This window comes from Bombus fervidus, chromosome 1 (genome assembly GCF_041682495.2).
Source record: "Bombus fervidus isolate BK054 chromosome 1, iyBomFerv1, whole genome shotgun sequence".
In the NCBI taxonomy this organism is placed as follows: Eukaryota; Metazoa; Arthropoda; class Insecta; order Hymenoptera; family Apidae; genus Bombus; species Bombus fervidus.
The window spans coordinates 4,638,659-4,666,571 of record NC_091517.1 but is presented as its reverse complement, the minus strand read 5'-3'; the positions used below and the strand labels follow the sequence as shown (position 1 = coordinate 4,666,571).

Here is a 27,913-nt window from a genome sequence, read left to right as displayed (position 1 = left end):
AAGATTGAAAGATACGTCATGAACCACCACTGGATCTTCGGATTTATTATGAGATATACTTAGACTACTCTTAGGTTTTTGGATTTTTTAGATTACTGTCGAATTCTTTGATCCAGCTTACATAACTCTACCAGTGAGAAATATACACTGGACCACTCTTGAAACCTTAAATCCATCTGAGATCAGCTCGGACGATCCCGGGTACAGGAGTCGAGATCCCACGATTCAGGTAGTTTGGCGCAGTTCCTATTACATGGGCGCCAATGTTATTACTCTGGTCATGTTCAATAATTTTAGAATATTTAGAGCTATTTTTGTCCTTCCAATTTCTCTTATATATATGTATGTATTAGTAATGAATTACAAAGAATAAGTAACATTTTTAATCTTCTTGTCCCAGGTTGAAGGCGACATTCATTATTCCATAAACATAGTTGGAGCTGACAGTTTTATCACAAGACTTTTTTATGGTCTCAACATTTTTACTTTGTGGTGGAACGGACAAGGATGAAGGTGAGTTCTTTGTTGTTGGATGGTTATTTACGTTGACATAAATGTAGAAATATTTTATTTACTTCTAGAATTTTGTTTACACAGAGCTTTATGTATTTAATCATCCTTGTTTATATACATATCGTTCTTTGGCTAATTAGGTGCAAAGTATTAGAATTTTTAATTTCTTATGTATATGCGGTATGTCAGATAGCTGTGTTTATTTTTACTTTTTTCTTTTGTACATTGAATTTTTTTTCACGCTCCGTTAAATCGAACCTCCTAGTTATTTCTCAATTGAGTCCGAGGACCTAGTGGAGCGTGTCACATCCAGCAGGCTGAATTCCATTAACACTGGTGCATTCAGTCTCGATTCCAGATTAAATAGAGTTTATTTTATAAGAAACGGGGACATGTACACACTAACGTGTAATCCACGCGTAGATAGTAGACAGGCAGATCGATCGTCTATTTATGCTTAAAACTATTTCCTGCTAGGATTAAAGTAACTAATCGATGATGTCGTAAAATTGTAGCAGAGGAAGTTCAGTTTTGTAAATAGAAATTCATACCAAAATGCAAGAAATTTAGCAATATTTCAATATATCGTAGATGATTTTGTTTTTGAAATATGTTTCTCATCGATTAGCAGATCGATTTTATAATTTTTTTTTTTTTTTTTTGTATTATTCATAGATAACCCTAATTGTATTTCGAACAATATCTTCCGATAGTATATTTTAAGATATTTGTGTAGCTGATATACATATTCGAGCTTCTCTCGAAATGCATATGTTGTCAGCGTTATTTTTATTCATTTTCGGTAGCCTAGAAGTTGACATGAAAGGCGATCGTTCAAAAATTGATGAAACCACAGTATTTTGAACAGTAAATTCAATGTTCATGAACGTGAGCAAGGAAGTGTTCGATAATGGCAGCAGCGAAAACTGTCGAAAGGAATTGAAGAAGACGGCGAACGACTTTTCTCTGAATCGTTGAAAAATGATAGCGTACGTTTTTATTGCTTTAGGGGAGATCTTACCTCGAGAAGTATCATGGTTTGTAATAGCTCTCCCACTTTGTTACTTCGTTTTATCTCAATAATTAATGGCAGCAGAGACGGTAAATGAATTTTGAAGCTACACTGGGAACTTTCATTTCTCGCAGCTGTCTGTTAATGAAGTTTTGCAATATCACTATAATTATCATTGAATTCGGTGAGAGGGAATATTAGGAGAATTTGAATGTACCCAGGAAGGGTCACTAAACTATTACCTTCATATTAATTTTCTTTTTTGGGAAACTTCTTTCTGTCACGTGGGCAAATGTTACACGAAAGCTTAAAGGAAAGTCGAGAAAGTTTTCTTGTAAATTGACTGGGAGCTGCATGAAAGCTACATCGCCGTAACTGAAATCTCCGAAATCAAAATTATTAATAAGGACTGCGTTTGACGTCCTCCGTTAGCTCTTTTCTCTCTCTCTCTCTCTCTCTCTCTCTCTCTCTCTCGGTTGTAGCGTATAGAGGATGTGCATGATCGACATTGAATAATTGCTAATAATAATTAAATTCTCTCCTCTACTGTATAGAGTTTCAGTATAAATTATCGAGCGAGTTCACCAAGACGTAATTTCGGTTTAAATTCAGTATAATTTCGGAAAAGCTCATGGAATTGAGTAATTACGCGAGACTGATGGGTTATTATGTAACTCATTTTAATAATGGACCGGACTAAGACGATCGAACTTTACATGACAAGTGACTGGAAAGAGGATCGTGGTTATTAAGCACAGTTGATAGTTGTCTAGGAGTTAATTGTCATAAACACAACTATTCGATACTCTAAAGTATCCTTCGTGAAAATTTACCTTGCGTTCATGGTGCTACGAAGATGGTCTGCGGCGTTTGTAAGTGATTTAGGGAAAAGCTGAAATATAATTCCCACTCGTATATGTATGTATACATATTCTAAAATTAGGTCTTTCGATATATAATAGATAAATTCAACTGTGTCAAAGTAAATTGTTAATATAAAACATTGTAGTCGCGATATATTAAAAAATGGATTACATATATTTGTTTCTATTTAAAAAGTTAGAAGCATACCACGGATATAATGAGCTCGTTTGAAAAACACTTGAAACAGCTCCGGGAGTATACTGAAACTTGTTTCACGAATTTATGAAATATGTAACGGTATATAAATAAAACATGAGAATAATTTATTTATGTCGATTTTGGTGTTACAAGTACAAGACGCATATTTAAATAGAAAAAATGGAAATTTAAATAGACCCTTCTCTTGATAAAAATTAACGAAAGAATGAGTGGAAAGATATAAACATTGAGTGACTTCTGAATTTATCGATATACAATAAACTTCCTTTCATTTGACTAATAAAAATTCTTTCATGTATAAATCGTACTCGTGAATCACAATGAATCACAATGTATAATGGAGAAAGGAAATTTTACTTTATAAATAAGAAAGAAGTACAATATTTATTCTTTTCTTTATATGCATACGTACATACAATAACAAATAGAAAGTTTAAAGTTAGAATATTCAATATCTAAAAAGAGGGTCAATCTATGTACCGATAAGTATATGTAATCGTGAATACTGATAGAAAAGCTCGGTATTATAAATAGATACTATTCTAAAAATTGACGTTACTATATACGAAAACTCAATATATCTTTCGTCCAGTGACCCGACTCTTCTTGGCTTACGTAGTTCTAAGAGATATTTCAGATTAGTTCGAAGTTAGTCCTTCAAGAACAAACGGCCATTTTTCAAACTACAAGAGGGATTTTACGATTTTAGAAAAGATTTCAGAACCCCTTATGTTTCTGACTTTTATATCTTTATATACGGACTATACTTTACAAATCAGGTACCAATCAGTTACAAATATTTAAAAGGAAATATCATTAAAGTTGGAATTAGTACCTTTTTGGAGTCTTTGCAACAAATTCACATTTGAGAAAATAGATTAAATCGAACGTGTAAGTTAATAAAGAATTAGCATATCATAGTATACTATAGAAGTGTTAGAAGTCCGAAATTGAATTTTACTGATATAAATAACTTCACGTAAAAACTGGTTTAAAATTGATTTCTCTTATATTAAATGCGTAAAATATTCAAGCGACCTGCTAAAATATTCAAATTAACGTCATGAGAAATGTGGATGTCACAGAATGCCGAATGTACAAGTACACCTATTATTGTCATACTTACAAATATACATATATTTGTTGCTGAGGTGTATATGTACATAAGTGTATACCTTTCGTAGTGATTCGTCTATGGTTGTCTCGCTTCAAACAGCTTGAAGAAAGATTTTCATGGGATTTACAGTTTTCTGAATTTATCTGAATGCCCTTTGTGCCCGTCCTTATCTCTACTTCCTGGTCTCCTCCGAAGAATATCCTTTTATCTTTTTACTTCAAAAAATGTTTCCTATCGCGATACTTCACAGGGTTTTGCTCGCCAGAATGCTTTTTATGAATCGCTATGGACACATGTATATACATATATGTATCATAGTGTATGTTGTTTGTATTCTCGCGTGCGCAGTTGTATCTTAACAAAAATTCTGTACGTTATACCAGCGATAAAAGAAAATTGCACACGTTAGATGGTTCAATTATACCAACGATACGTGAAACCGTGTAATTTTTAATTCGGACACTTCAAACGAAATCGCATCGAGATAAAGACAAAATATTTATTTGCGCGAAGATTGCATTATTTCATTTTTAGTTGTCAGATTCAACAATTGGGGTTTTAAGAGCATCAAGGACGAAATTGCAGACGCTTTGCGGAGATTGTTTAATTCTGAGAACCCTATCTCATTAAGGTCATCCTTTTGGACGCAGATTTAATTAATTCCTGTGAGTTCTTAGTTGAGGTTGCAATGAAAAATTAAATTTCAACCATTTCCTTCTAGAGAACATTTTCTATCGTTGCACGATACAGTTGTAAACTAATTAGATTCTTCTCAATCAATATGATACAAACGTCCGATTAAATTGAACGAATGATTCGAACTTTTCGTAAAACGTGTCATCGTTACACGCTTTACATACATATGTAGTTACGAAGTTTCTTATCCGATATACATCTTTTAATTACACCGAGATAGTATCCGTCAGCATGTGTAAGCAGCAGTAGTAAATTATATCAAGTTGGCTTTTTTCATGTACAAAATCACTATAAGTCTCTTTTCTTCGCTTTTCTCATTTCCAAGATTACCCATTATCGCAAGAAACTCGCTGGCGTAAGCGTTACTTCCTTTATTGCCAGGCCATAGATTGAGTAGCACTACTAGCATCAAGTAGAATCATCCGTCCACAATCGGCCACCAGCATTCCAAGGACTAAGTTATTGATTCTGAATTGTTTAATCTCTAATTTTCTTTCAGATAACAACTAAGTCTATTAATTGCGTATAAAATTTATATTATGATCTTTTAAACTATAAAATATAATTTATATCCTAAATACACGAATTTCAAGTATCTTCGTTGTATGTGTATTGTCATAGTTGGTAATTATTTTAATGGTTTTTAACTAATATTATTATATGTACTTATTAGTTTACAAGATGTTCAGAAGGAAATATTCAAACTTCATCAAGATCGTAATCTTCAGGCTTCTTCCAGGATATCTTGTTGATGCTAAAGTTCGTCGACGCCACGTGGGTGTCAAAGTGCAAACTTCCTTCTAGTATATCTTCTAGCACGTTTAACGAGTCTTCAAAACGGAAGCTCGTCCTTCTTGTCTACCAATACTTGTACAATATATTCTATCTTCAATAATCGTCGAAGTTTCGTTCTTCCACCGAAACTTCGTTGTCTTCGTTAAGTTAGCATAATCAGAATTATTTTGACCTGTCTCTATCATGGGCGTACATGCTGTAAGATATATGCAGATGCAATGTTGAAAGAGACTTCTGAATCTCTTCATACACTTTGAAAGATAAATAATGAATTACAAAGTAAGATACAAGTTAAATACTGCACCATGTTGTGTAGAGAACAGTTGTTTCTTCGTTTCTTTTCAATCATAAATTATTGTAAAATCTTGGCTTTCGATTCAGCGTCAGTGCTTCGGAAAGATGGTAATTTCTCAAAAATTAGAAACATTTATCACTAATACTTTATATTTTGTCTTTAAACTAGTATAAATAATTCTTTAATATAAAATGTCACACTTGAAAAGGGTGTATCACGCATATTTGAGCTCATGCTCGGGTTTTTCTATTTGCGTCGATCGTTTTACAATTGAGAGTTTCGTTCAGTCTTATCTTATGCATCGGTTTCATCTAACGAACTCAAACATCTTCCAGGGGTCGATGTAGATTCCTGGCTCGTTCGTTAGCGAGAATGCCGAATGTTGGCCATTCCTGGCTTTGTAAAAGTGACTGACAAGCGAGGGGATAGGGAAACGAATAAAAGATCGTATAATATGAAAGTGGAAGACTTCATCTCTCACGTTTTTCCTGAAATCTTTCCACAAAATCGTGCATTCTATCGCTGGGCCGCTTCTTCCTTTTGGATAAGAATGTCTTCCTTTGAGCCACGTTTTTCTGAAGAAAGTTCTCTCATTTTCCACTGAACTCATTGTTGCTAGGTTGACTTCGTCTATAGAGCAGAATTAGGAAGGTTTGAAAATTTTTTAATATAAGAAAAGCGATAAAAACGCGGAATGAATTTTATCCATAAAAGATACCTCGATGACGTATTCTGGCAAAAAATTGAGTATATTTTGTTTTGCATTGACAAACCCGCAGCTAGGTAATTAATAAGTCGAATGCGGAACAAATTTAAGACCTTGGATAACTGAAAGCATATTCGCCGTTTATTGCAAACAAAAGAATGTAACCCCTTCATAAAGTCGCTAGGAGATTCCGGGTTCCGCAGTAACCAGGCCATGGAAGAAAGATCAACAGAAATGCGATCAATAAAAGAGTTGGAGAACACATAAAGGAATTTGAAAAGCAATTTTCGTCCTATTTTACAGCAGAATATTACATCTTAAGTGGGACAAAGAAACGGGGCAAACAAAAATGGTAACGACAATCCTGATGGTGCTATCTAACAATCGCTGATATTCGCAATGGTGAAGATTATAGCTGGAAAAAAAACAAGTAAAATAAAGCGAAATAGTTCACTTAAGCTGTAATTAAGCGAAGTAGAACAAAAGGAAAGAGAAAAAGTACGAGAGTTCCATGTAAAAAAGTCAAAAGCGACCGATGACAATAGATTACTAAATCAATGGGCCCGATAGTCAAGAAAGAGAAGCTCCATAGATACTGTTATTGGGGAAACTTGGTCCATTTTTCTTGGTGGAAAAAAGACTGGCTGGTGGAAGAACAAAAAGAAAAGCTGAAAGAAAAACAGGTGGGCAGGTGAGAATCAGAAGGGGTTAAAGTAGCAAGCAACGATGTTAGAACTATCCAGTAGACGTCGACGGTCTGTGTGCTCCGGCCGCGGAGGCTGCGCGGAAAAATCGATAGCCAACGCCAACCGACGGCGTCGTCGTCGACGGCGGCGACGGTAGCTGTGGTGGCGGCGGTAGTGGTAGTAGTGGTGGTGGTGGAGGTAGTGGTAGTGGTGGTGGTTGCGAGTAGCGCGATAGAGACCGATGGTGCAGTCAACGTTGGGACCGGCAGCCCAAAAGACACACGCGGACCTCACGCGTTCTCTACCCCTTCCGTCGAGCACCCCCTTCTGACACCTCTTACCCTCGAACAGTCGTACGGCCCTGAAAGAACGTGCCGCGATTCGAACTGCTTTTTTTCTTTGGGGCACGCTCCAGTCCGCAGGCAAACGAACACAGAGAAGCCGTACATCGGCTATAGTGCTCGTTTACCGGACGTGTAGTGGGTGTGTGATAGAAATGTAATGCTAGTGACGCGACGTGACACGACGTAACGCGATCCAACGCGGTATGACGTTTCTTTAGTTCTTTCGTCATCGTTGCCTGTCTCCCTGCTGCGTACGGATCGCGTGTGAGCCGACGACAAACGCAATGTTGTGACGCGTGACACAGCACACCGGTCCGACACGGCGTTTCAATGCTCAGGGACGTTGCCTCCGTTCCTTCGTATCCTCTTCTCGTGTACATCCGAGCATGGATGATAAATGTTCGAGTGAACGGTAAATGTCACCCGGGAGCCAAATTTATCGATCTGCGTACACGTATTAATGGATCAGTATGTGATAACTGTACGTTGGAAATCGGTATGGTTCTTGGAGAGAACGTTCCGCTATTCACCAGGATTCTCTGCACCGTGTCAGAGGTTCTCGCAGAAATATGACGCTACCACTACGCGCCTTTTTGAGGACAATGACCTCGTGCACCTTGCTTCCTTCCTAGTCTGGTCTGACTTCGTTGCTGGCTTAAGCGTTTTACTTTTTTTCTCTCGCTCCGTCTGCTTGAATAATGAACACGTCTTGAGACTTTATTTCGAAGCATTTCAGTTAGAAGATCTTGAACGAATAATTTTATTTTTTACCGTTGTTTCGCATTCTACAGGCGTTATACGCAGTCTTGTTCGCGTATCGTGTGGATCTCGTTAGGAAAATTACGTATATAGCTTCTAATTCGTACCGTGACATTTACAACGAGAATTTTACGCGATATTTTCAACAACGCCACACAGTATACAACACTAAACTCATTAGTAGCGTTCCAACTAGACCGAATGCGGTTTTTGCGGTACTTCAATTTCTATGGATGTACGTATACAGCTTTATTTATAGTTCCCAATTTGTCGCATTGGAGCTAAATCCCTGTTTAAACGTACACAGTGATGCGTTATCGTTGAAATAAGATCACGTTTCCTTCTTACACCATTGTTTGCCTAATTCTTAGTACCACGCATTACGTGTAAGCAAATAAAAACTACCGAGACATTTCAATTTAACTATCCCGAATGTATACTTTATTCTTTTCCCGAATATCATTATCTAAGTAATCGTCAAATTGATCGTTTTCAGTCCACATTTAATTGGAATTTCTATTGTACGTTCTATTGTGATTTCCCTCTCGGGCTGCACGAGTAGTATTAATCAGTGTAGTGGCTTATAACAACGCATTTCGACATTCATAACACTGAAAAATTCTCTTTTATGTTCTCCCCTTCTTCCATCATTCTTTTACTCTGTGTCACTTCTCTGCCTCAAGAGCAATCCTCTACTCTCGTCGAGTCTACTTCAGCGTATCCCTGTGTACAGCCTAACGTAAGAATGAATGGTTAAAGACATTACGAGCTGTAAGTTCTACACAATTATTATTTTTCCATTCTTACTGAACTATTTAGTTATAAGATACACGAAACTTCGTTGTCATTCAGTCTTATTTCGAACCATGTACGTTTCATTAAAATCATGCCCTCTATCCTTGACTATTTATATAACGATCTACTTGTCATTTGCACATTTTATTTTTTTTTTTTCCTTTTAATTTACTATTATTCGCAGACAGCCGTGGTGATTTTCCAACAATCCTATAACAATCTGCACAAATTATTCCCTTTGAGTCGGCTATGAAAGGTCGACATTTGGTATGCCGATACACACGAGACACCTCTTTGATCATTAAATTGATTCGATGGACTAGTGGTAATTAGCACGCAGATCTTAATTCACTTGTTATCGGTTACTTGCCCAACGAGAAGCGTCGGAATTTCAAATATTTCGAAGGCGCCCTGCGACGATTTTATTTCTATAATAGGTAATTTTCGCGTTAACTGTTAACTTAATGCCTCAATAATTTATCTAATTACGTCGGGTGTACAATTTGAATAATTTGAAGACGACGTTGCTTCTGTATTTTATCGTCCTGTAACGCTTTGACTTTCACTTTCTTCAGAAATTTTCTTCCTCCTATACTCCATCGGGTTTTCTTCGTCTCATATTTCGCAAATTATCTTCACCACGAAAGTGGTTACGATAAATTTTTTTCATTCTTCGCATATTTTCATCATCGGTTGTCGCTTCCGGTTACGTTACGCGAATGAACTGTCTCGAATTTACGATATATCTTTCTCTTTGTTTCCTCGTGATTGGTTGGAATGTTTCGAATAGTTTGTGGTCGGATCGTGGTGTAGAGTTTCTGGTATAGTGATCGCCATGCAAAACATAGTCTTGTCTATGCGACCCATATTTTGGAGAAAAAATATCGAGACGCGATAAATCGATAAAATGAATTTCATTTTGGTCACGATACAATTCTGGATATTATTCCTTGTCCGAACGAATAATAGCTGTAAACTGTTACATAAAGCTAGTTGTATAAATCATCAAGAATAGAGGGTATGATTTTAATAAAACGTATATGTAAGCTAATTTACATTTGAAGTATATTTATAACTGGAAACTCGTCTTCTTGCATCTCTTAGCGTATACTATATGTTTAGAAAACCACTTCATCGAGTTTGGTGTTCAACGTAAGTTACTCCGTCGAAGAATATCAAGTTTTAAGTTTATTTTGATCGATAACTCTTACGTATTTCCTGTATCTTCCTTGGATAAGTTGATTAACTATTCAAATTTACGAGATTTTATTTTTGTTGAATAACTCACTTTCATTTTCTTCGATTTTCTTTTAACGTGCGCTTTTCCATCATTATAAGATACGCATTAAACTGATGGAAGACGTTGAAAGCAGCATAAAAATTCCGTATTTTTGTTCCGAGCGTTCCTTTTTAATGCGCTCTGTTATGATCTGAAAAAAAGACATCGTGTTTTTCCCGAGATTCTTCATAATCGCGTAATCTGTGTCCTTGTTGGTTACAGAAATAAATATATAAGGTTCGAAGGAAAGACTGTTATCCTCTCGTGTTTCGTAGAGTTCAGTGGGAAACCAAGTGTTCTAATGCGAAATAATGGCAGAATTGAAAAATTGGAGCTGGAAAAACGTGACAGTCAAGAACGGGAAATTTTTCGTGGGTTTTCCTGGGGTCGATACCTTGTTATCGGAAAGCACTAGTCATTCTGATAAAACGGTATGGCGGATATCGAGATAAATTACAAAACAGCGGCGCCGTCTCGACCGGTGTGATTTTCGTAAAAACATATGGCGATGTGTTTCATATTTGTTGCAGCAATAAGACACAACTTTTGTCGTAAATTCTTCGTGTCGGGAACAAAAGCACAAAGCGAATGATATTGATTTCTACGAGAAATACACCTATTTTTTCTCCCATCCTACTTATTAAAAAAGAAAAAGAGTCCCTCGAAAGAAGTGTAATTACGCTTCATCCAGTATCAGGTGTTCGCTTAGATCTTATTATTTCCTCCTCGTCTGTCGCGTATTTTGCGCTTCTCCACTGATACCTTCGTGTCATCGATATACAAATTTTCAGTGCAAGCTACACAGGGATAGGGAAATGTATAAATCGAGCCAGCGATTTGCCGCGAAGGGCGGCTGAAAGACGCGGAAGAAAAATGTGTGCTTGACGAAGTGGAAAAGCCTTGACGGAAAATTCACTGTCTTTTTTTAAACGGGTTCGCGTATTCACTCTCGTCTTTTCTCCTATACCCTGCAAAAACGTTAGATTGGAACAACTTGTTTAATGACCGAGCTTTGAAAATCTCGCAGCATTTTCTGAATGTGGAAGATTATATATTTTCTCTCCTTCTGTATACCTGTATATTGCTTCTTCGAAACATTTTACTTCGTTTCAGCGGATCTTTTGACTATGAGAGAGAAATCGTAGTTCTTTTCTTTTTTCAAGGAATTTATAACTTCCGCCTTATTTGTCCTGTTACTTGAAGGTAGGGCGATTGCTATCGACAGGACGATACAGAAAATTGCATATTTTTCAATGTTAAGATGGATTAGCGGTCGAACATGTTTCGTAAGTTGACAAGGATGTTCAGCGAGGGTATTACCAAAAGGAACGTGAACAATGAAATATAAAAAGAATTCGGAAAACAAGAAAAGAGTTAAATCCGTGTAGCACAAGCGTTCGTGATCCCGTGACAACGAGTGAGAGCCCCCCACAGAGCAATAAAGAGCAGCTTTTCATTTTGCACTTTTTAGGGCGCGCATTCAAAGCGGAAAAAGATTGTGTCGGACTAATCCGCGATTTCTGTGTGACGTTAAAAGAGAGCAACAATGAAAATTCGGGCGACGATGTATGTTCGAGTTTAGTAGAAAAATCTCGTTGCTGAAGCGTGTTTTTTGGTAACGAGGCGTTGGTCATTTTTCTGTGCTCGTACGCTGTGCGTATATAAATGAAATTTCGTGATCAAGAGTCTTCGAGCCTCGAGTTTCAAGCGCTTAACTTCTCACGCCAGCAATAAAGGCCGAGATCGATTCTCGTTAACCATCGTAGCAATAATCATTTACAATGGACGTTTTACCGTTGATAAAGAGGATCCAGAAGAGGAGTGAGATATTTTCGAGGACGACGAAAAGAGGCATTCGTCCTTTCAACTTCTTGGACATCAGTTGCACGCGTTGTTCGATAACCAATGCTTCGACGACGGATTTAAAGAGACGTCGATTCTTTGCGCGTGAGTGAATCACGTTTTTCAAAATAAACGCCCGTCGCTTTCACAAGAATATACATATATAAATATTTGTATGCAAATTAAATGAAAGACTGTGTTCGAAATGTGCATCGTGAAAAGAAGAAAAATTTTCAATGAAATTTTGCCATACCCATTCTTGCTCAACGAAAATTGTGAAGAATGGATGGTGCGAAATACTCGTCGCGTTGTTACATTTAAGACGCGTTATCTTCGGTCTTAATGGAATTGTGTGAAATTCAGAGTCTCCGAGAATACTCCAAGATTTCGGAGAAATGGACAATGTTCAAACACGGAATTGGCGAATACGGAAAGAACGTGAAGCGTGTCAGGTAAGTCGTTCAGAAACATTCACGAATGAGTGTTAAACATTTAAGCTTTTATTTTTTTCGAAGAAAGTTGTCCCCTTTTACGATATAATGATAAAAGTTGCAATTCATATTACACGTTATACACAAGTGTGTAATTACAATTAGAAATTACAAATTGTAATTACAAGTTGAAATTACACTGCGACGCGGTTCTTTTTCTATCAATGAAAACGATAACAGCGATGACCATACATCAAACAATATAGGATAATTTGTTCCTGTTCGTGCAGAACACGAAATTGCGATAAATTATAAAGTTGGGCGCTCGTAATTTTTCAACAACAATAACAACAACAACGATAAAGTTGTTCTAGCTAAAAGCAATTTCCTTCCAGTCAAAAAAAGGAAAGGCGGACCGCCTTGACCTCGTTCTACTTTTTTTATAACACGTTGCACACGTTGCACAGCTTCTCTGCTAGACGTAGGCACCTCGGAAAGACGAATCCCCACCTTCGTTTCTTCTTTCCTCGTTCTTTGCCAAAAGCCTTGTCGACCTCTCGAGGGCGACGACCCGGTTATCTATTAACCAGCGGATTTATTCCCCTTTCCATCTTTTCGTTTTAGACCGGGATACTAAATGGAAGATTGTAAAAAACGTTACTCATTCGCGGTATGAATGAATGCAACTTACTTCCTTACTTCACTTTCATACTGAAGAAGCGCATTGTGTTTTTATGTTTTTATCAATGAATATTTTAATCACTAAATACATTACATACGATCTGTATCGTAAGTAATGCTGCAATTGCAACGAATCATCGATTGCCTTTGATAAATAAAACAAGAATAATAATTATTTATTATTTTGCTGCTTTGTTTTGCTACTTGTACTCGTTCTGTTTGATCTGTGGAGTGTCGGATTTAGAAATCTTATTCCGAAGAATTTACCGCACGCTGTTTGCTACAATCCTGCCCTTATTTTCGCAACGTACACGAGGTGCTTTACCAGGCTGTTGGACAATGCTACCAGCTAATAAACTTAATGACTCTATAGCCAGCGATGGTAATTATAAAGGCAACAACAATTTAGTTGGCAATAAAACGTAGGACGAGAACAAAAGCAACACAACAAACGATTTATTTTCCGAAATTGTTTACGTCCGGTAAACTGTGTTTTCCTCTGTTATTCTGCATTTATCACGATCGAATTTGCGTGTTGCACCATGAAAACGTGTTTTTATCAAGCAACGCGAAGTATTAGGACAAACATCGCGCACTCGGGAAACAAATACTTATCGCTGTGGCTTTACTTGCTCATCCTTCGTTTGGTAAACACGTTTCCATCGTTGGACAATCGTGTTCGCGACACAGTGTTAAATAATTTACACGATCAAACCCAGGGTAGGAGTTATAATACCTGAATTTACCAGTTATTCCTTGTGCGATGTATGCACGTTAAATTTCTTGAGTTTTTAATACTTTTTTCACAACGCTAAGTGATGCATACAAATACGAGCTTCCATTATAAACGATCTATGGTAGGAAAAGCTGTTTGCAGGTAACGTGAATCGATTTGATCCACAATTGTATCGCGATAATTGAGAGAAGATGCAGGTACTACTAGATAATTTTGCATAGTAGTTATTACACACGATTATTATTATGCATCTCGAACATCTGATCCAAATAATGGAAGGATTATTCGTATTTGTACATAGTATTAGAATGTCAGTGCAATGTATGTTAATTAAAATCAATGAAGCGCCGTGCAATAATGTTGAATTTTATGGAAAGTCAGTACTAAACTAGTTTTCGAAGGAAGTTGATACATGAATAGCAACTATTATCATGTAAATATTCGTGAAGTTAGTCGTTCTAGGACTTCTGTAGAAAATTATAAGCCGTGCCATTTTGCAAGGCTATGCAGTGTCCCATTATCTCTATGCGTCATTAAATTCGTCTAGTTCGCTCGTGTATAAAACTTCTCTTAGTAATATTTTCATTCGTCTAATTAAAAATAACGATATGTAATTTAAATAGTCGTATCCAATGCCGTAAAAGAATTTTAACGTTTGATACACGAATTTTATGAAACTTTTCCGGGTGACGTTTTGTTACACTATAATTAAATTCAAAGTTAATGACGTAAAACTCGATATACGTATAAAACTCTCCGTTTCATAGTTCTAGCCTTTGAAGTACGTTTTACATTTTCAGTCTTCTCTATTCGAACATGATATACATGTAAAGTATGTGTCAGTTTCAAAAGTCATGGGTTAGTTTCTTGTGTCCATCACGAAGAAAAGTCACGAAACAAGCATAATTAAGAATCGCATTAAAACATTACGAAAGCAACTATGTTACTTATAATAACTTCAGCGCTATCTTGTTATGTTTAGGACGTGCTGTATTAAACAAGGGAAGCTTTTACCAATTTAATCCAAAACCGTCAACGAAGAGATTATGTTGTAGTACCTGCATCGTCTACTCGTGATAGTCGTTCATTCGCGATATAACTTGTGCTTTACATAAATTTATACAACAGCCCGAAGCAAAGTAGAAGTTTTCACGCATAAATGGATTTATGATCGTTAACTTAATTCCGATATAACGAATCCATAATTATCGAACGTAGGGTGTATTTTAAAGAGATTTTATTGTACTTTTAGTTAATTAGCTTCGGGTGCAATGACCAGACTATCAACCGAGAGCTAGAAATATTTTTGCGCCGCCAATCAGGTTAATAACGTTTCGTTCGACTGGCGTAGCGCGAGCAAGAATCGTGCACACAAACGTATCTGACTCACGTGTGTACACGTATACGTCTATGAGCAATCTCATTAAAGGAACCAATTGTTTCCAACTCATATTCAAAGTTGCATTCAAGCGTGTAGACTAGAGCGCACCATAGTTTTCCGTTTTACACGTCAATTCCTTCCACTTTCTACGAAAATGAATGGGAGGATGTCACGACGTTGGGAAAACAAAATTATCGCCGTTGGACGATGCTTCCCTTGGTGAGTAGAAAGCCGGTTTTTAAGCTTCTCTTTCAATTCCGCGGGTTACTATCCCCTACTCTTTTCCTTTGAAAAATTCTAGAGACGCCGTTATTGTGGTGTACGTTTACAATATACGCTACAGAATGAATGAAGTACTTACTCCTTTCAACACTGACAATGATTTTGGTCGCTTATAAATATTGCATACTTTATACTGAAATATAATCTTTCTAAAAAAAAAAAAAAAAAAAAAAAGTAGGAAAGGACATTAAGAATTGAGGAGTGTCGTATTCTTTTTGAATTGTGATCTTTCTTATTCTTTCGCTTTTGCGAATCGCAACGATGTATAATTCGTTCATTTTAAAAGATATTCTGCTTTTTCGATTTTACGATTCAACCACTGCGCTACCGCAAATTATTTCTCTTCGATGTCAGAATGCTTCTCATCGAAGGAGAGGGATAAAGACCGAGAACATTGTGACAAATGTATCAGCCATTAGGATCAACGATATTTCATTTATATTCGGATTACCTGTCGACAATTTTTTTGAACCATTACAATTTCCAACGATTATATTAAAGCTACATATTATATTATCGCTACATGGCCGTATTACAATATTATTACATCGTTCCGTGTATTTATTACATTCGTCTGGTTGCGTGACATTGAGATATTAACGAGTTCTATGAAATTCTTTCGTCACTCGTATTTATAGATTTATAATAGTTAATTTTGCATTTAATATCTTCCTTGATCGTTAAATAATATAATCGGCGCATTTGAATGAAATTATACTAAAAGTGATAGAAATCAAAGTAATTCTATCGGTAATGCGATGAATGTTAAACGTTAACGTCGTTTCACTTAGGTACTCGACGATTATGCGCATAAACGTTTGACTAGGAGAATATCACCTTTAGCAAGTATTCCTTACAAGTCCAGACATAACCAATTTCAATTATACTGGGTAATCTTCGCCGCCGCGAGTCTCAAGTTACCGCGAACAGTGCAAACTTGTAGACAAAGCTCGCAACATAGGATCGTCATACTACTACGTGTCGTTCCGTAAAGGTGTATTGTAGAACATAGAATTATGAAACTTCCCTTCCCACTTTCACTCGTTGAATGAATTGAATATTCGCCTTTGTCCTTTCTTCTTCGATGCAGTTTTTCCGTGTGAAACCGGCTTGAAACGTGCTATTTGCATTCATTTAATATCGCCGTTTTGTGTTTATTACTTTTTGTATTCTCGAGCTTTATGGAAACGGCCGGTTCTTTGGAAACATTAAAGCACATTTCCTATAATTGCGTAAAAACTTGTGCTCTTTGTCCCCATAATGCATTTGAATAGAATCGCATCATTAATTCCGTAATTTTACATTTATTTCGTGTTCCCATTAAATTTCCGACTAGTAATGAGGTCACGCGGTACTTATAATAAAAATTGCGTTGGATACCGATGAAAGAACCGTCCATTATGATTTCACCAAATCGATAGAATCTAGATATCACGCGATCATACAAACTTTTATAAATTTCGCTATTAATATTCGTCTTTCTCTTTTAACTTGAAAATATTATTTTTTATAGAAATATAAGACTAAGATGCAACACTGTAGTTGGTATATACGTTAATATATTTTTAGAGCTGTTAAGAGCTGTCTATAAACGCTTACATTCTCCGCATCTCTGAGCTTTTCTCATTTTGAATGCCTCGCGAGCTTCGACGTTCATATAATTACATGCACGACGTGTACGTATTACGACAGAAACAATTTTCTTCCGCGATTACTTGCAATAATTTCGGTACTCATTATCTTCGCCTAGAGCTTTACGTTGCATGCTGAATATAACACCCATACTTAGTATCAAATAATCGTATGTAGTGGTAAGCAATGTTCGCTCTTAGCGGCACACGTTCGTGGAATACTAAAGAGGATTCGCTTATTAATTCTTAAAAGAATTTGACCGTTATACCAGCCAGTTAGATTTTACTTTTGTTTTAAATGTCTTAAAACAATAAATAAATCACTTAACAAATAAATTTTCCAGATAAAATTTAGTCTTAATGTTCGGTTTGATTAATATAATTCCCACAAGTTTGATTAAAATCTCTTTATAAAATTCATTCTAATTTTATACCGAAAGTTATTAAAATATAACGTTTCGTTAGATCCCATAATGCATGGTTTTCTCTAAATATATTCTTTAAGAGGGAGAGTGGCAGCGTGGTAAGTACGTGGTAATTTTGTTTTTATCTTTAATTTCATTTATAAAGCGTCAAACGACCTGCCAATTCCCAGTTTAACGAAGCTAAACTTATGACAGCATCGCGATAGGAGATGGGGTGCAGAGAAGAAATGTACGACGCGACGAAGAAAATTGATTTACGATATCCCGGTAGTGCCGATGGGCTCTCATATCGGATATTGCACGACACGATGTTCAAGGATAAAAAGCCCTGTTGCTGGTTACGAACGAAAACATAAGGAACATTAGATATCGATAATGTCTACGTATCTGTAAGACTCAATTTAATCTTTCGTCTTGATGACATCATTTGCTATCGTACGGAATTTCCCCCCTTGCGCTATCTAATTTGGAAACTTAATAGCGGTTGGTTGTTTTCTTAAGTTTTGATTACATTGTTTCGTATCCCACATGAAATACTACGCCTTCCACTGAAACTTTCGTTTCAATCGTTTCCATCTCTTTTCTCTTCTTCTTTAATCTACCGCTATGGCAAGCATACAGATTGTTTCTCATCCCAACAGAAGTTTACAAATCTTGTAACCTTTCCGTTATTTCTTGGTAGAACATCTGAAAGTTAAAAATTTTCCCTATTTTCTTCCCTAGATCCTTTCATTGATTCCAATTTTATCAATATACGAACACGGGATACTACCATGGAAGGTTTTGCAAGTGGACGTACTATCTGAGAAACGCAATGGCACGAATGTAACGAGTCGTTCGACTGCAACAGAGATGTACCAATGTAGAAAGTTTCGGAACACATTTACAGTATTCGGCTGGCATACGTTTAGTCAGCGATATGGCGGTTTCGGTTCCTCTCGCAAGTTCTATCAACAATTCGATGACATTACAAACTTCTGTTGCATCTCATTTGAAGTCATGCGGAACAAGTATTATTGCAAAATTTAAAAGCGTCCCTCTCTATTTGAAATACTCCTCCTCTGTGCCTGTTATACCGTATAAGTCAGTTTAATATCTGCCGCCCATTATCAGACATTTAAAAACTGTGTCGACGCCAGAAAGGGAAATAAATTTTTCCTCGGCGTAGCATTTAAATTGAAACAATAAATTGTTCCATATTGTATTGAAATGACGCAATTCATGATGAAATTTTCGTTCCTTATCGAAACTTTTTAACGACAAAGTGAGATCTGATAAATTCGTGCTATTGGACATATTAACCTGGCTAAAATGTGCAATTTCATTACTACATACTGTTTGTTAATTTTCCAATAAAATAAAGAAAACACGCTAAAATCAAATTTCTGTCTTGGGACCATATAATATTTCATGATAAATCGCCCTTTTGCACTGCAAATTTTAATAAATTTCTTATTCCTTGTCAATATTTTTAACAATAAACCGATTTCATAAATTTCTAATATTATTATTGGACATGTCACTTAAATGTATCATTTCATTATTCTATGTTTAACAACTAATTACCTAATGAAATAAACGAAACACATTTAGATCAAATCTTCCTCTAACCGCATAATATATATCTACTAGAGTAATTCCGCTATAGTTAATAACTAGCTTCAGGCATGGTATCCAGTTAGTAACTAGCTCTTAACCGTATATCTTCTTATAAGTCCGCATAAGTTTCCTATAAAGTCTCCGCTTGGGGTATCAGTTTCCCGCAGGTGTCGTCGAAGGCACCAGGGAAACTAAATCGACGTGCACAAAGTTCACGGTAGATATCACCAGCTAAAACAACTGCGTACATACGAGCCGTACATTTTAAGCTTGTTCGTTTGTATCTCGACAGCTCGTACTCGCTTGCAAATGGTTCTCGCATCGAGCGATACATTGGGATGCTAACAACGCGGTTCGCTGCTGTCACCGGGAAACCTATCCCGCGAAACGTGCTAATCCATACATGATACGATATACCCTTCCTTAAATTATATTCGATAGGTTGCCTTAAACATGTCAGAGTGTCAATTCATTTTCCCAAATTTGCCGTCGTGCGTATCATCGAGACAAAGCAACATCTGCATAGTTTTATATTATGTAATAAAGAAAAAAAAAAAAAAAAAAACAGATATCGTGATCTTGACGTCTTGACAGCACAGGCATGAAATCTATTACGTACATAATTGGAATTCATTTTCGCACGTGATTATATCGCCAAGACTTTTCATTTACACGAAACTGCGCAACAAAAGAACTATCACATTTATTAGCGTTACCTTGGCAACGTAATTTAATACAGCAATTTTCTAATTTACGAACGAACGAGACACAATGCTTCTTCGGATATGACTACTAGGAAGAAAGACGAAATCGAACGAACGACGTCTCACGGTGCGATGCGATAAAACGTATTTCATCTCCTTTAACGGAGATGCTTCGATCTATTCGTCAAGAATCGTCGTTATTTTAGATTACCGCCATAAGTTCTTCGTGATTTTTCTTATAGAAGAAAGAAAAGTATGCGGAATTTGCAAACGTTCTAAACTTGATTTTATATCTAACCTCTTGGCTCGAATACTCTGGTATGCACCTTTTCTAGGATAATTGAAAATCTACTCCTGCGGCTTTTCCGTGGTTGTCGAAGTGCTTCCGCTTCTTCCTCTTCCTTTTCTACCTCACTCCTTCAAGCATCGAAAATGCGAATTATGTATGCATCCTATCCTCAACGCTGATACTCGGTGCATCGTAGAAAGACCTATGTCAACTACGTACATGTGACATAATAATGTAACATCAGTAGAATTCCACGTCAAAGACATTGACACAATATTCTATGTAATAAAATAAATCAAACTGCGCGAGATTTCGCATTTAATTTTGATAATTTTACTCTCCCGATGGACTTTGTACTTCAAATGTCGTGCTCATATACGTCAAACGTACAATTTCGTGTGGTAGACAATGAGCAAGTTATAATAGTCGAAGACAATGATCGAAATAGCCAATATACGATTGTTCGGAAGGACTTGATTGAAAAATGCCAGGTCGATACCATTCGTTCGACTATAAACCACCCAATATTATGGCCGATACAAAGTTTTATGGTTTGCTGTGCATTCCATAGGGAAATCATCCGGGAAATTACACAACGGAATTTCAGCCAACTTTGAGCGGCTATCAGCATGATCTCGCATAGAGGATTTGTCGGGTTACGTGATTAATTAATCTCTCAGACGTTAGAAGAAGGATTACCAAGATCGATCATTAATATTATCTATATCCTGTCGCACATATATTTGTCGTGCGCAACCATTTCTACCGATAGGTCGTTACGATAGATTACAAACTTAGACTTAACAAATTGTTTAAACTCGGCGACGACGTTTAAATACCGGTCTGATAAATATCAGTCTGCATAAACTAACAAACTCTATATTCTATATGATATCTTTATTATATCATCGTTACATAACACAAACGACATTCATTGTTTGATCGTGTACAGCTTGTTATGCAACTCGTAATTACGTAATTTACCATAAAGGAGTATTCGTTACCCTCGATGCGAATTCGTTGAACGATATTGAACGATAAAATGATACAGAGGGTGTAGAGAAAATTTGCATGGAGCTCCGAAGACTCGGGTATAATATCGTGACCCTCGAAAATCCGGTGTAATTCGATGACGTCCGGAGCTTTAAGAGCTTTGGAGCGGACAATCCCTCGTCTTCGCTAGCATTTTCCTTTCTTCGGAGTCCAGGTAACCACGCGATGTTGACTTAACGCCGTCCCCGTTGTATTTATCTGACTACGAACACGAGTGCCAGCGGATAATACCAACATTGTGTATTCACGTGGAATATTGCTCACATTTATACGCGACCGTGGCTCGTTCTCACGTATGCAAACTGCGAATACACGCGGATACGCGTCTGCTTGTATCGTGTCGTGCCATCTGAAAGTCTTGAAGAGTGCCACTTCGTACTCGCTAAGACGATATTCTTTGCGGATCTTCCAGAGGGAAATATCCAACGCGAGCGAACTGCTCGTTGGAATAATAACCACCGACACGACGAGCGTAAAGGAGAGCGATTAAACGTTCTATAGATTTTAATCGGGAGAAACAAGTCGTTCCCGTGAATTTTCTAGCTCAAAAAAATTCTCTTTAAAATTCTCGCGTATTTACAAATTTTCTATGCGTCCTTTAGCACCATCGAGGCTTGCATTTAGCACAACACGAGTATGTACATACTCTTAAAATATTTGTCATGCGCACATGTGTGCATGTTTACTTGTAAAGTGTACTTAAGTCCTGGCGACTGCTACCTTTCCAAATAAAATTCGATTTTGGCCCGATGAAAACTCCTAACTCAACGACTAAAGGATAGAATAATTCTATTTACTTGCTTGTTAATTCATGAATAATTTTATACTTATATTGCACGTTATATCATTTGTTTTCTTTTTTCCTTAGATATAGACTGTTGTATAATTGAAAATAAAATCACCCATCCTATGTTCTACCTAACAAAACTAAAAAACTGGATACAGTTTCGAATTTTCGTTTGCTCTGTTATATCTGCACGTGCCTTGGAAATAACAGGTGCATATAAATTGCCATTTGATTGTTAGTAACACCAATATCGCAGTTAACTGTTTGAAAAAGGACGGGAAAAAGAGCTATGAATTTGTTCAATATAGATGCAACACATTGATTCGCAATAGCTATATGAACAATACGTAGAGACAAAATTGCAAAATTTAGCAGCAGTACGAGACAGTTGTATCCTCTACGACAAAAATGTTATAACATCGGTCGTAATTTAACTTCGTCGACAATAAAACGCTGCTTCTTTTTAACCTTATGAGTTTTCTCGAGCCTTTCTATTTACTACACAATTACAGCCCCTGTAGTACTGTACTTTGCTTTACAGCTGAGTCGAATGGAATGGTATTTATAGGCTCTTCGGCCAGGAAGAGATTACACATCTCGAGTCTCTAGACACCTTTACATTAGTCAAACATTTTAAAAGAATTTTACATGGACGATAAAAGCTAAGAATGACGTAAGAATTTAATGTAGGTATGAATATAAATGACATAAATGTTTAAATGTTAGAAACAGTACATATTGTATATTCATTAGTATCGAAAATGTGGCCTTTGTTGTGCCTATTGCAATATATGTAAATAATAGTTATGCCTATTTCAATTTAACTTGATTTCTATTAATATTTGTAGAAGAACAGTTTAGCGTTTCTGCTTTGTGAATGTGACAGCATGATGACCATGAAACCGCATTAGATAGACTTGTCTGTAAATAAAATGAATTCTATTTCCGATTAACGCAATTTTAATGGTATTTCAGACTCGATAGCATCGTTCAATTCTACATTTGCATATTTCATTCCAAATACATACTTCGTACTTTTAAAAATCCAACATTTAATTAAATGATTCGCATATCGCTCCTCAATGCATCGATGTATCTACAAAATATTTCTGTTTCTTTTATCTTAAAATAATATAATTTTGATTGTAAAATATTTGAGTATAATATTGTTTTCACGTATAAAACTCTATCAAATTCCTTTAATAGTGGAATAAATAATTTTCAAACATATTTTCACCTCTTTGCCTGTGTGAATTTGGATTTACGAAGTAGCAATATTATAGCAAGCCACAATGATGAGAGCTATTGCAGATTTTGCTGCTATTTTCTTTCTTCTCTTATCATAACCATAAATCTTGATCAGAGGACTTGGAGCTCCTGTTTGGATCGTGTAGTTTTTGTTCTAAAAGACTGTGGTGCGTACCACTCGTAAATTCCAATCAGAATTTGCAATTTATAGAGTGGCTTAAGCGAACACGAACACGTTTTGGGAATCTAACTGAGAAACGCAGAAATATCGTTTTTACCGCGATAATCACTACACAATTTGTGTTTATCGATCTATTTGTTCGTGAAATGCTGTTTGTTTCAATCCTTTCATTGTATGAACGAATATATTTTCTACAAAAATTATTTGCAGAGCTTGATTACTCGGTTGTTATTTTTAACAATTCATTACTAGAATTATTTTTGCGCAGTTTGTGCGCATGAAAGGTCAGAGTATGAAAATGTCGAAAAAGTAATTTTCATAAAAAAATGTCCAAAACTCAATTAATATGTAATATAGGAAACAATATTGTGTCTTGGTGCATTTTAATTCAGCTATTATCCTTGAAATTTATATAAAGTATGCAATCTCGCTGTCAAAGACGTCCTCCTTTATCAACAATATACATTAGAATGCAAAATATAAAGCGCGCGGAAAGTGATTAATTTGACTATCAAATCCTATAATTAGTGCTTGTTCTATTTAGGTTATATAATATTATTAAAATATGCCAATGTCAGTATTGAAACTAAAACAAGTACGCAAGTATCTCGCGAAAGAAATTCAAACGTGGAAGGGAGGGATGATTTTTTGAAAAGTAGAATTATCGAAATCTTTCTGAATCTTTCATTCTTGTGCTTTATTCACACTCTCGAAATATTTACCTTGCATGTGGATATGTATTCGTTTCTAAATAAACAAGTCGGATTTTCTTTTATATTATTTCACGAATAATTTGCCTTTGATGTAAAATATATAAATATATATCTGGCAAATATTTGATAAAGAAGAGGAAAAATTGATCCCTATGAAATATTACTCGACAGGATAGAAGATATTTCGTAATATTTATCTGTGTATAAATTCTGCTTTATCGAATTTTTGACATACACCATTGACGCTACATATGACGAAGGAATAAACTAACACTGCGGTATCTCAGGGATTATAAAAAGTTGCACATTGAATTTTTGTGCATTATAAATATTTTGAAATTTAGTATTTTAATTAAACATCTGAATTTGAATTGCACTTTGATTGACCCTTTAAATAAATTGTTCTCTTTAAATTTCACGATATTGGTAAGAATTGTAAAATAGTACACATACAGATGCATCGATGTTGAATAAAATAGCGTACACATTAAAGTTTAATTATACCCTTGATGGATGTGTAATAATGGTTTCGTGATTCCTATACACCATACTTTTGCAGAATACTGTTTTCACATACTTCACATGAATTTCCGATAATTGAATTTTTATAAAAAACTAGTTTCAGATTTATATTGTGTTTTTCATCGACATACTACTTTCATAACAGACTACAAATTGTGTGCCGAAAAGTTCCATCGATATCTCACGTTATAATGAGACTAATTATTACTTTAAACTATATCGGAAATAGTTTTTTAATATTAAAAAGCAACATTAAATGTTCTTCAATTAAGAAGAAAAAGTACATGGATTTTTAAATTAAATTCTTTTTAATTAATTGACGCCAATAATAAAAATCAGTTATAGCGTTTTGTGGAAATTTGTCGTTTAAAAAAACTGGCAGTAATTTTTAATTTAAGTGCACGCGCAAATAAATTAATTAACCGATGGTTTTGTGCAATAGAATTCCAGGGAAGCTTACAAATAAAAATAAAAGATTCATGGCTCTTTGTATTCAATGTAAAACCGTTTCAATTGAAAGGACAAAAAGGGACGTTTAAAGAGACGATACAGCGATGAAACGATGCCGCAAGTTTTTAGCAGTGTAGCAGAGGAAGAAAAAAAAGCACATTTTCGGTCCTATTTGCCAAGACTTTTTTCACTAGTTCTGCTTCAAAGAGGTATAAAAGTATGGCGGGCGCAGTGTCAGTAGTAAATTCTTTTCCTGATCCGACACGAGCCCCGAGAGAAGAATTTACAGACCAATAATTGCGATCCAGTGCCTTTGCGGGGTAAACATTATAGAAAAACAATGTTTTAGTAATCGTTCTTTATTGAAAATTATTTTCTGCGCTTAATACCAACTCGCTATTGTGGTTACTTGATTATTCCGTATGCTTTGACCTGCATCAAATTAATAAAGAACTTTTATAACTGTAGTCAGTTGTTTTATCACAAAGTAAAAAATCGAAGAACGATATTTCAACACATTGATGCAACTTATGCAAGCATACGTAATGTTTATTTTAATAATATATTTAATTTTTTATGACAATAAAGAAACAATCTACGTTCTTCGCATATGCAAGTAATTGCAGTATTGTTCCTGAACGTATTGTACGAATTTCATACATTTATATACAAGAAGCGTGTAAACATCGTTGTTTTTTTTTTGCTGGTTTGAAAAATAACGCAAAAAAGGATTTACGAAGAACTTTGGCTCTCAGGTACAGAATTAGCGTGGCATATAAATCTTTAAAAAAAGTAACGTAAATTCGAGATTAACTGTATTTCGACGTCGCGAGAGATAGAAAAATAGAGATATTTGACAACAGAATTTATCCTCTATCGGATCAAGGATATCAAAGCAGATTAATGCATTGTTTCAGCCCTTTGGTTGGTATCCGACGATTCAGAGAATTTTTGTGCTTCCCATAAACTGTTGCGACAATCATACGAGAATTCTATACTGTATACCGTTAGCAAGATGCATTTTCAAGCGTCAGACTTTTTCGAGTGGAATATTATAGGAACCTTGTTTGTACTGATTGCAGGATGCTGGAACAACAGGATTCCACTTGCACCGGCTAAAATGAATCGTAGGGAGGACCCGCTGTTGCGGCAGCATCGCAATCGCCTGCTGCAATTAGCGGAGGTGACAAACATCAAGCCTGGCCGTGGCAGCGGGAAAAGACGAGGCCAAAGACAGTCACACGGTTTTGGACCCAGGTCAGCTCGCAAAACTGTAGTTATGATAGTAGGTGTATACTGGACGCACGTCCAATTAACGTTGCGTCCACCTGTACGCAAAAGCCAAAGAACAAGCTGTGAATGTACCAATTTTTTATGCTTAGCTAACTGTTAACGAAGACTGAATCGTGCAACGACGGTGACAAAATTAGTTTGACCCTAATCGAAGATTAAAATATAGAAGTACAGATAATCGAGGAATTTATTTTAAAAGTCGACACATAGCTGTGACATCTGGTTAGAAATCGAAAATTATCTTTTTTATATCAGGCCATTACATTTTCGTCTTTGACATTTCCCGATCTTCTTTTTGAACCGAACGCATTAGAGGATAAAAGAATGTATAACAGCACCGACCGTAGAAAGAAACACTTTCTAGGTATCGAATTTTTTTCCTCGTCTCGTTCATATATTCGCAATAGATCCCAAGCCGGTCTGCTGCCGACATTTTTATTACCATCCGACCGTTTTCTTTCTACTTTTTCTACTCCTCCCCCTTTTTTCCTATTCCTTTTTAATCGTTTTTGACGTATTATGACGAGCAAAAGTAGAAATCTCAAACAAAAATATCAGAGAAAAGTAAACTATCCGCGGCTTTCAGTGGGCTTGCATAATTAACCCTTTTAAGCCGACATTACGCGTGTCGACGTGCGCGACATTGCATTCATCGTGCATTTCACTGATCCGCCTTCTGCCCCTTTTTTGTTTCCCCCTTTCCTTTGTTCCCTCCACGTTGTTTCTACTCTTTCACGTTCGTGCCCACCCTTTCTCCACGTCCCTTGACAAAATTCCTTTCACGCGAAAAGAATCTCAACACCCCTGAGACAAGACTTTTCCTGCGGGAGAATAGCTAGCGCCGTAGCCTCTATAAATATTAACATTCTACGATTCACATTCTTATCGGGCCGAACGAGTACCTGATCTTTTGACTTGTAAATAAACGAGACGTACACGAATACGATGATATCGCGACACGAGAATTGGCGAAAAGGGGAAACGGTTTTTTGGACTGTTCCAGCAATGGCGGACCGAGCGCTGGTGGCCGCGTCACCCTCCAGGATATCGTCAGAAGCGATCCTGGATACACGCCAAACATCGAGCATTTAGTTTTCCCGGAGCGTAAGAGCAGCAACCCGAATTTAGCTAAAACCGGCGATGAATCCCCGTCGAACAAATCTAAGTCAAACGCAACTAATTCGGGAAGGTCCAGACTCGCGGAAGTATTCTCCAGGCATTACTCTAGGGGCTCCTCGCAGGATTCTTCCGTCACATCCAGGAAAAATCACTTAAACGTAAGTGTTATTAAAATTTAATCAGTTTGAGACCTGTAACTATAAGACGATACATACGCGAGAACCGACGTTTCGATGTTCTCTCGAAACCAATATTACTTTTTAATTTTTCACGACGTTCTCTGCTCCACGTATAGTCTTTTTATTTGTTGCGTACTCCCTCTGCGCCAACTTATTTCTCCAATTGTATTTCCAATGTTGTTTGATAATAGCAACACGGTTTCCTTCTCACGACACAGCCAGTGCGTTACCGCTTTCAAATAGGTTAACCATAATTTGCGCTTATTAGAAAGTTTGTTAAGCTTTTT

General features: G+C 36.3%; 1 protein-coding gene across 5 annotated transcripts in view; it reads left to right on the top strand.

Annotated features, from left to right (window-relative positions):
* Rhogef3 (Rho guanine nucleotide exchange factor 3) overlaps positions 1-27,913 on the top strand; it is a 133,484-nt gene that overhangs the window by 14,128 nt on the left and 91,443 nt on the right. For 2 of the 5 annotated variants that reach the window (XM_072008369.1, XM_072008329.1), the window contains exons 1-3: positions 15,289-15,370; positions 26,118-26,292; positions 27,332-27,605. In XM_072008369.1, coding sequence (XP_071864470.1) covers positions 15,310-15,370; positions 26,118-26,292; positions 27,332-27,605 — 510 coding nt within the window. In that variant the 5' untranslated portion in view covers positions 15,289-15,309. Of the gene's footprint in view, positions 1-400; positions 514-7,154; positions 7,660-8,291; positions 8,778-11,551; positions 12,375-15,288; positions 15,371-26,117; positions 26,293-27,331; positions 27,606-27,913 lie in introns of those variants that run through there. The other 3 variants (XM_072008351.1, XM_072008360.1, XM_072008340.1) reach the window with 3 other exon arrangements.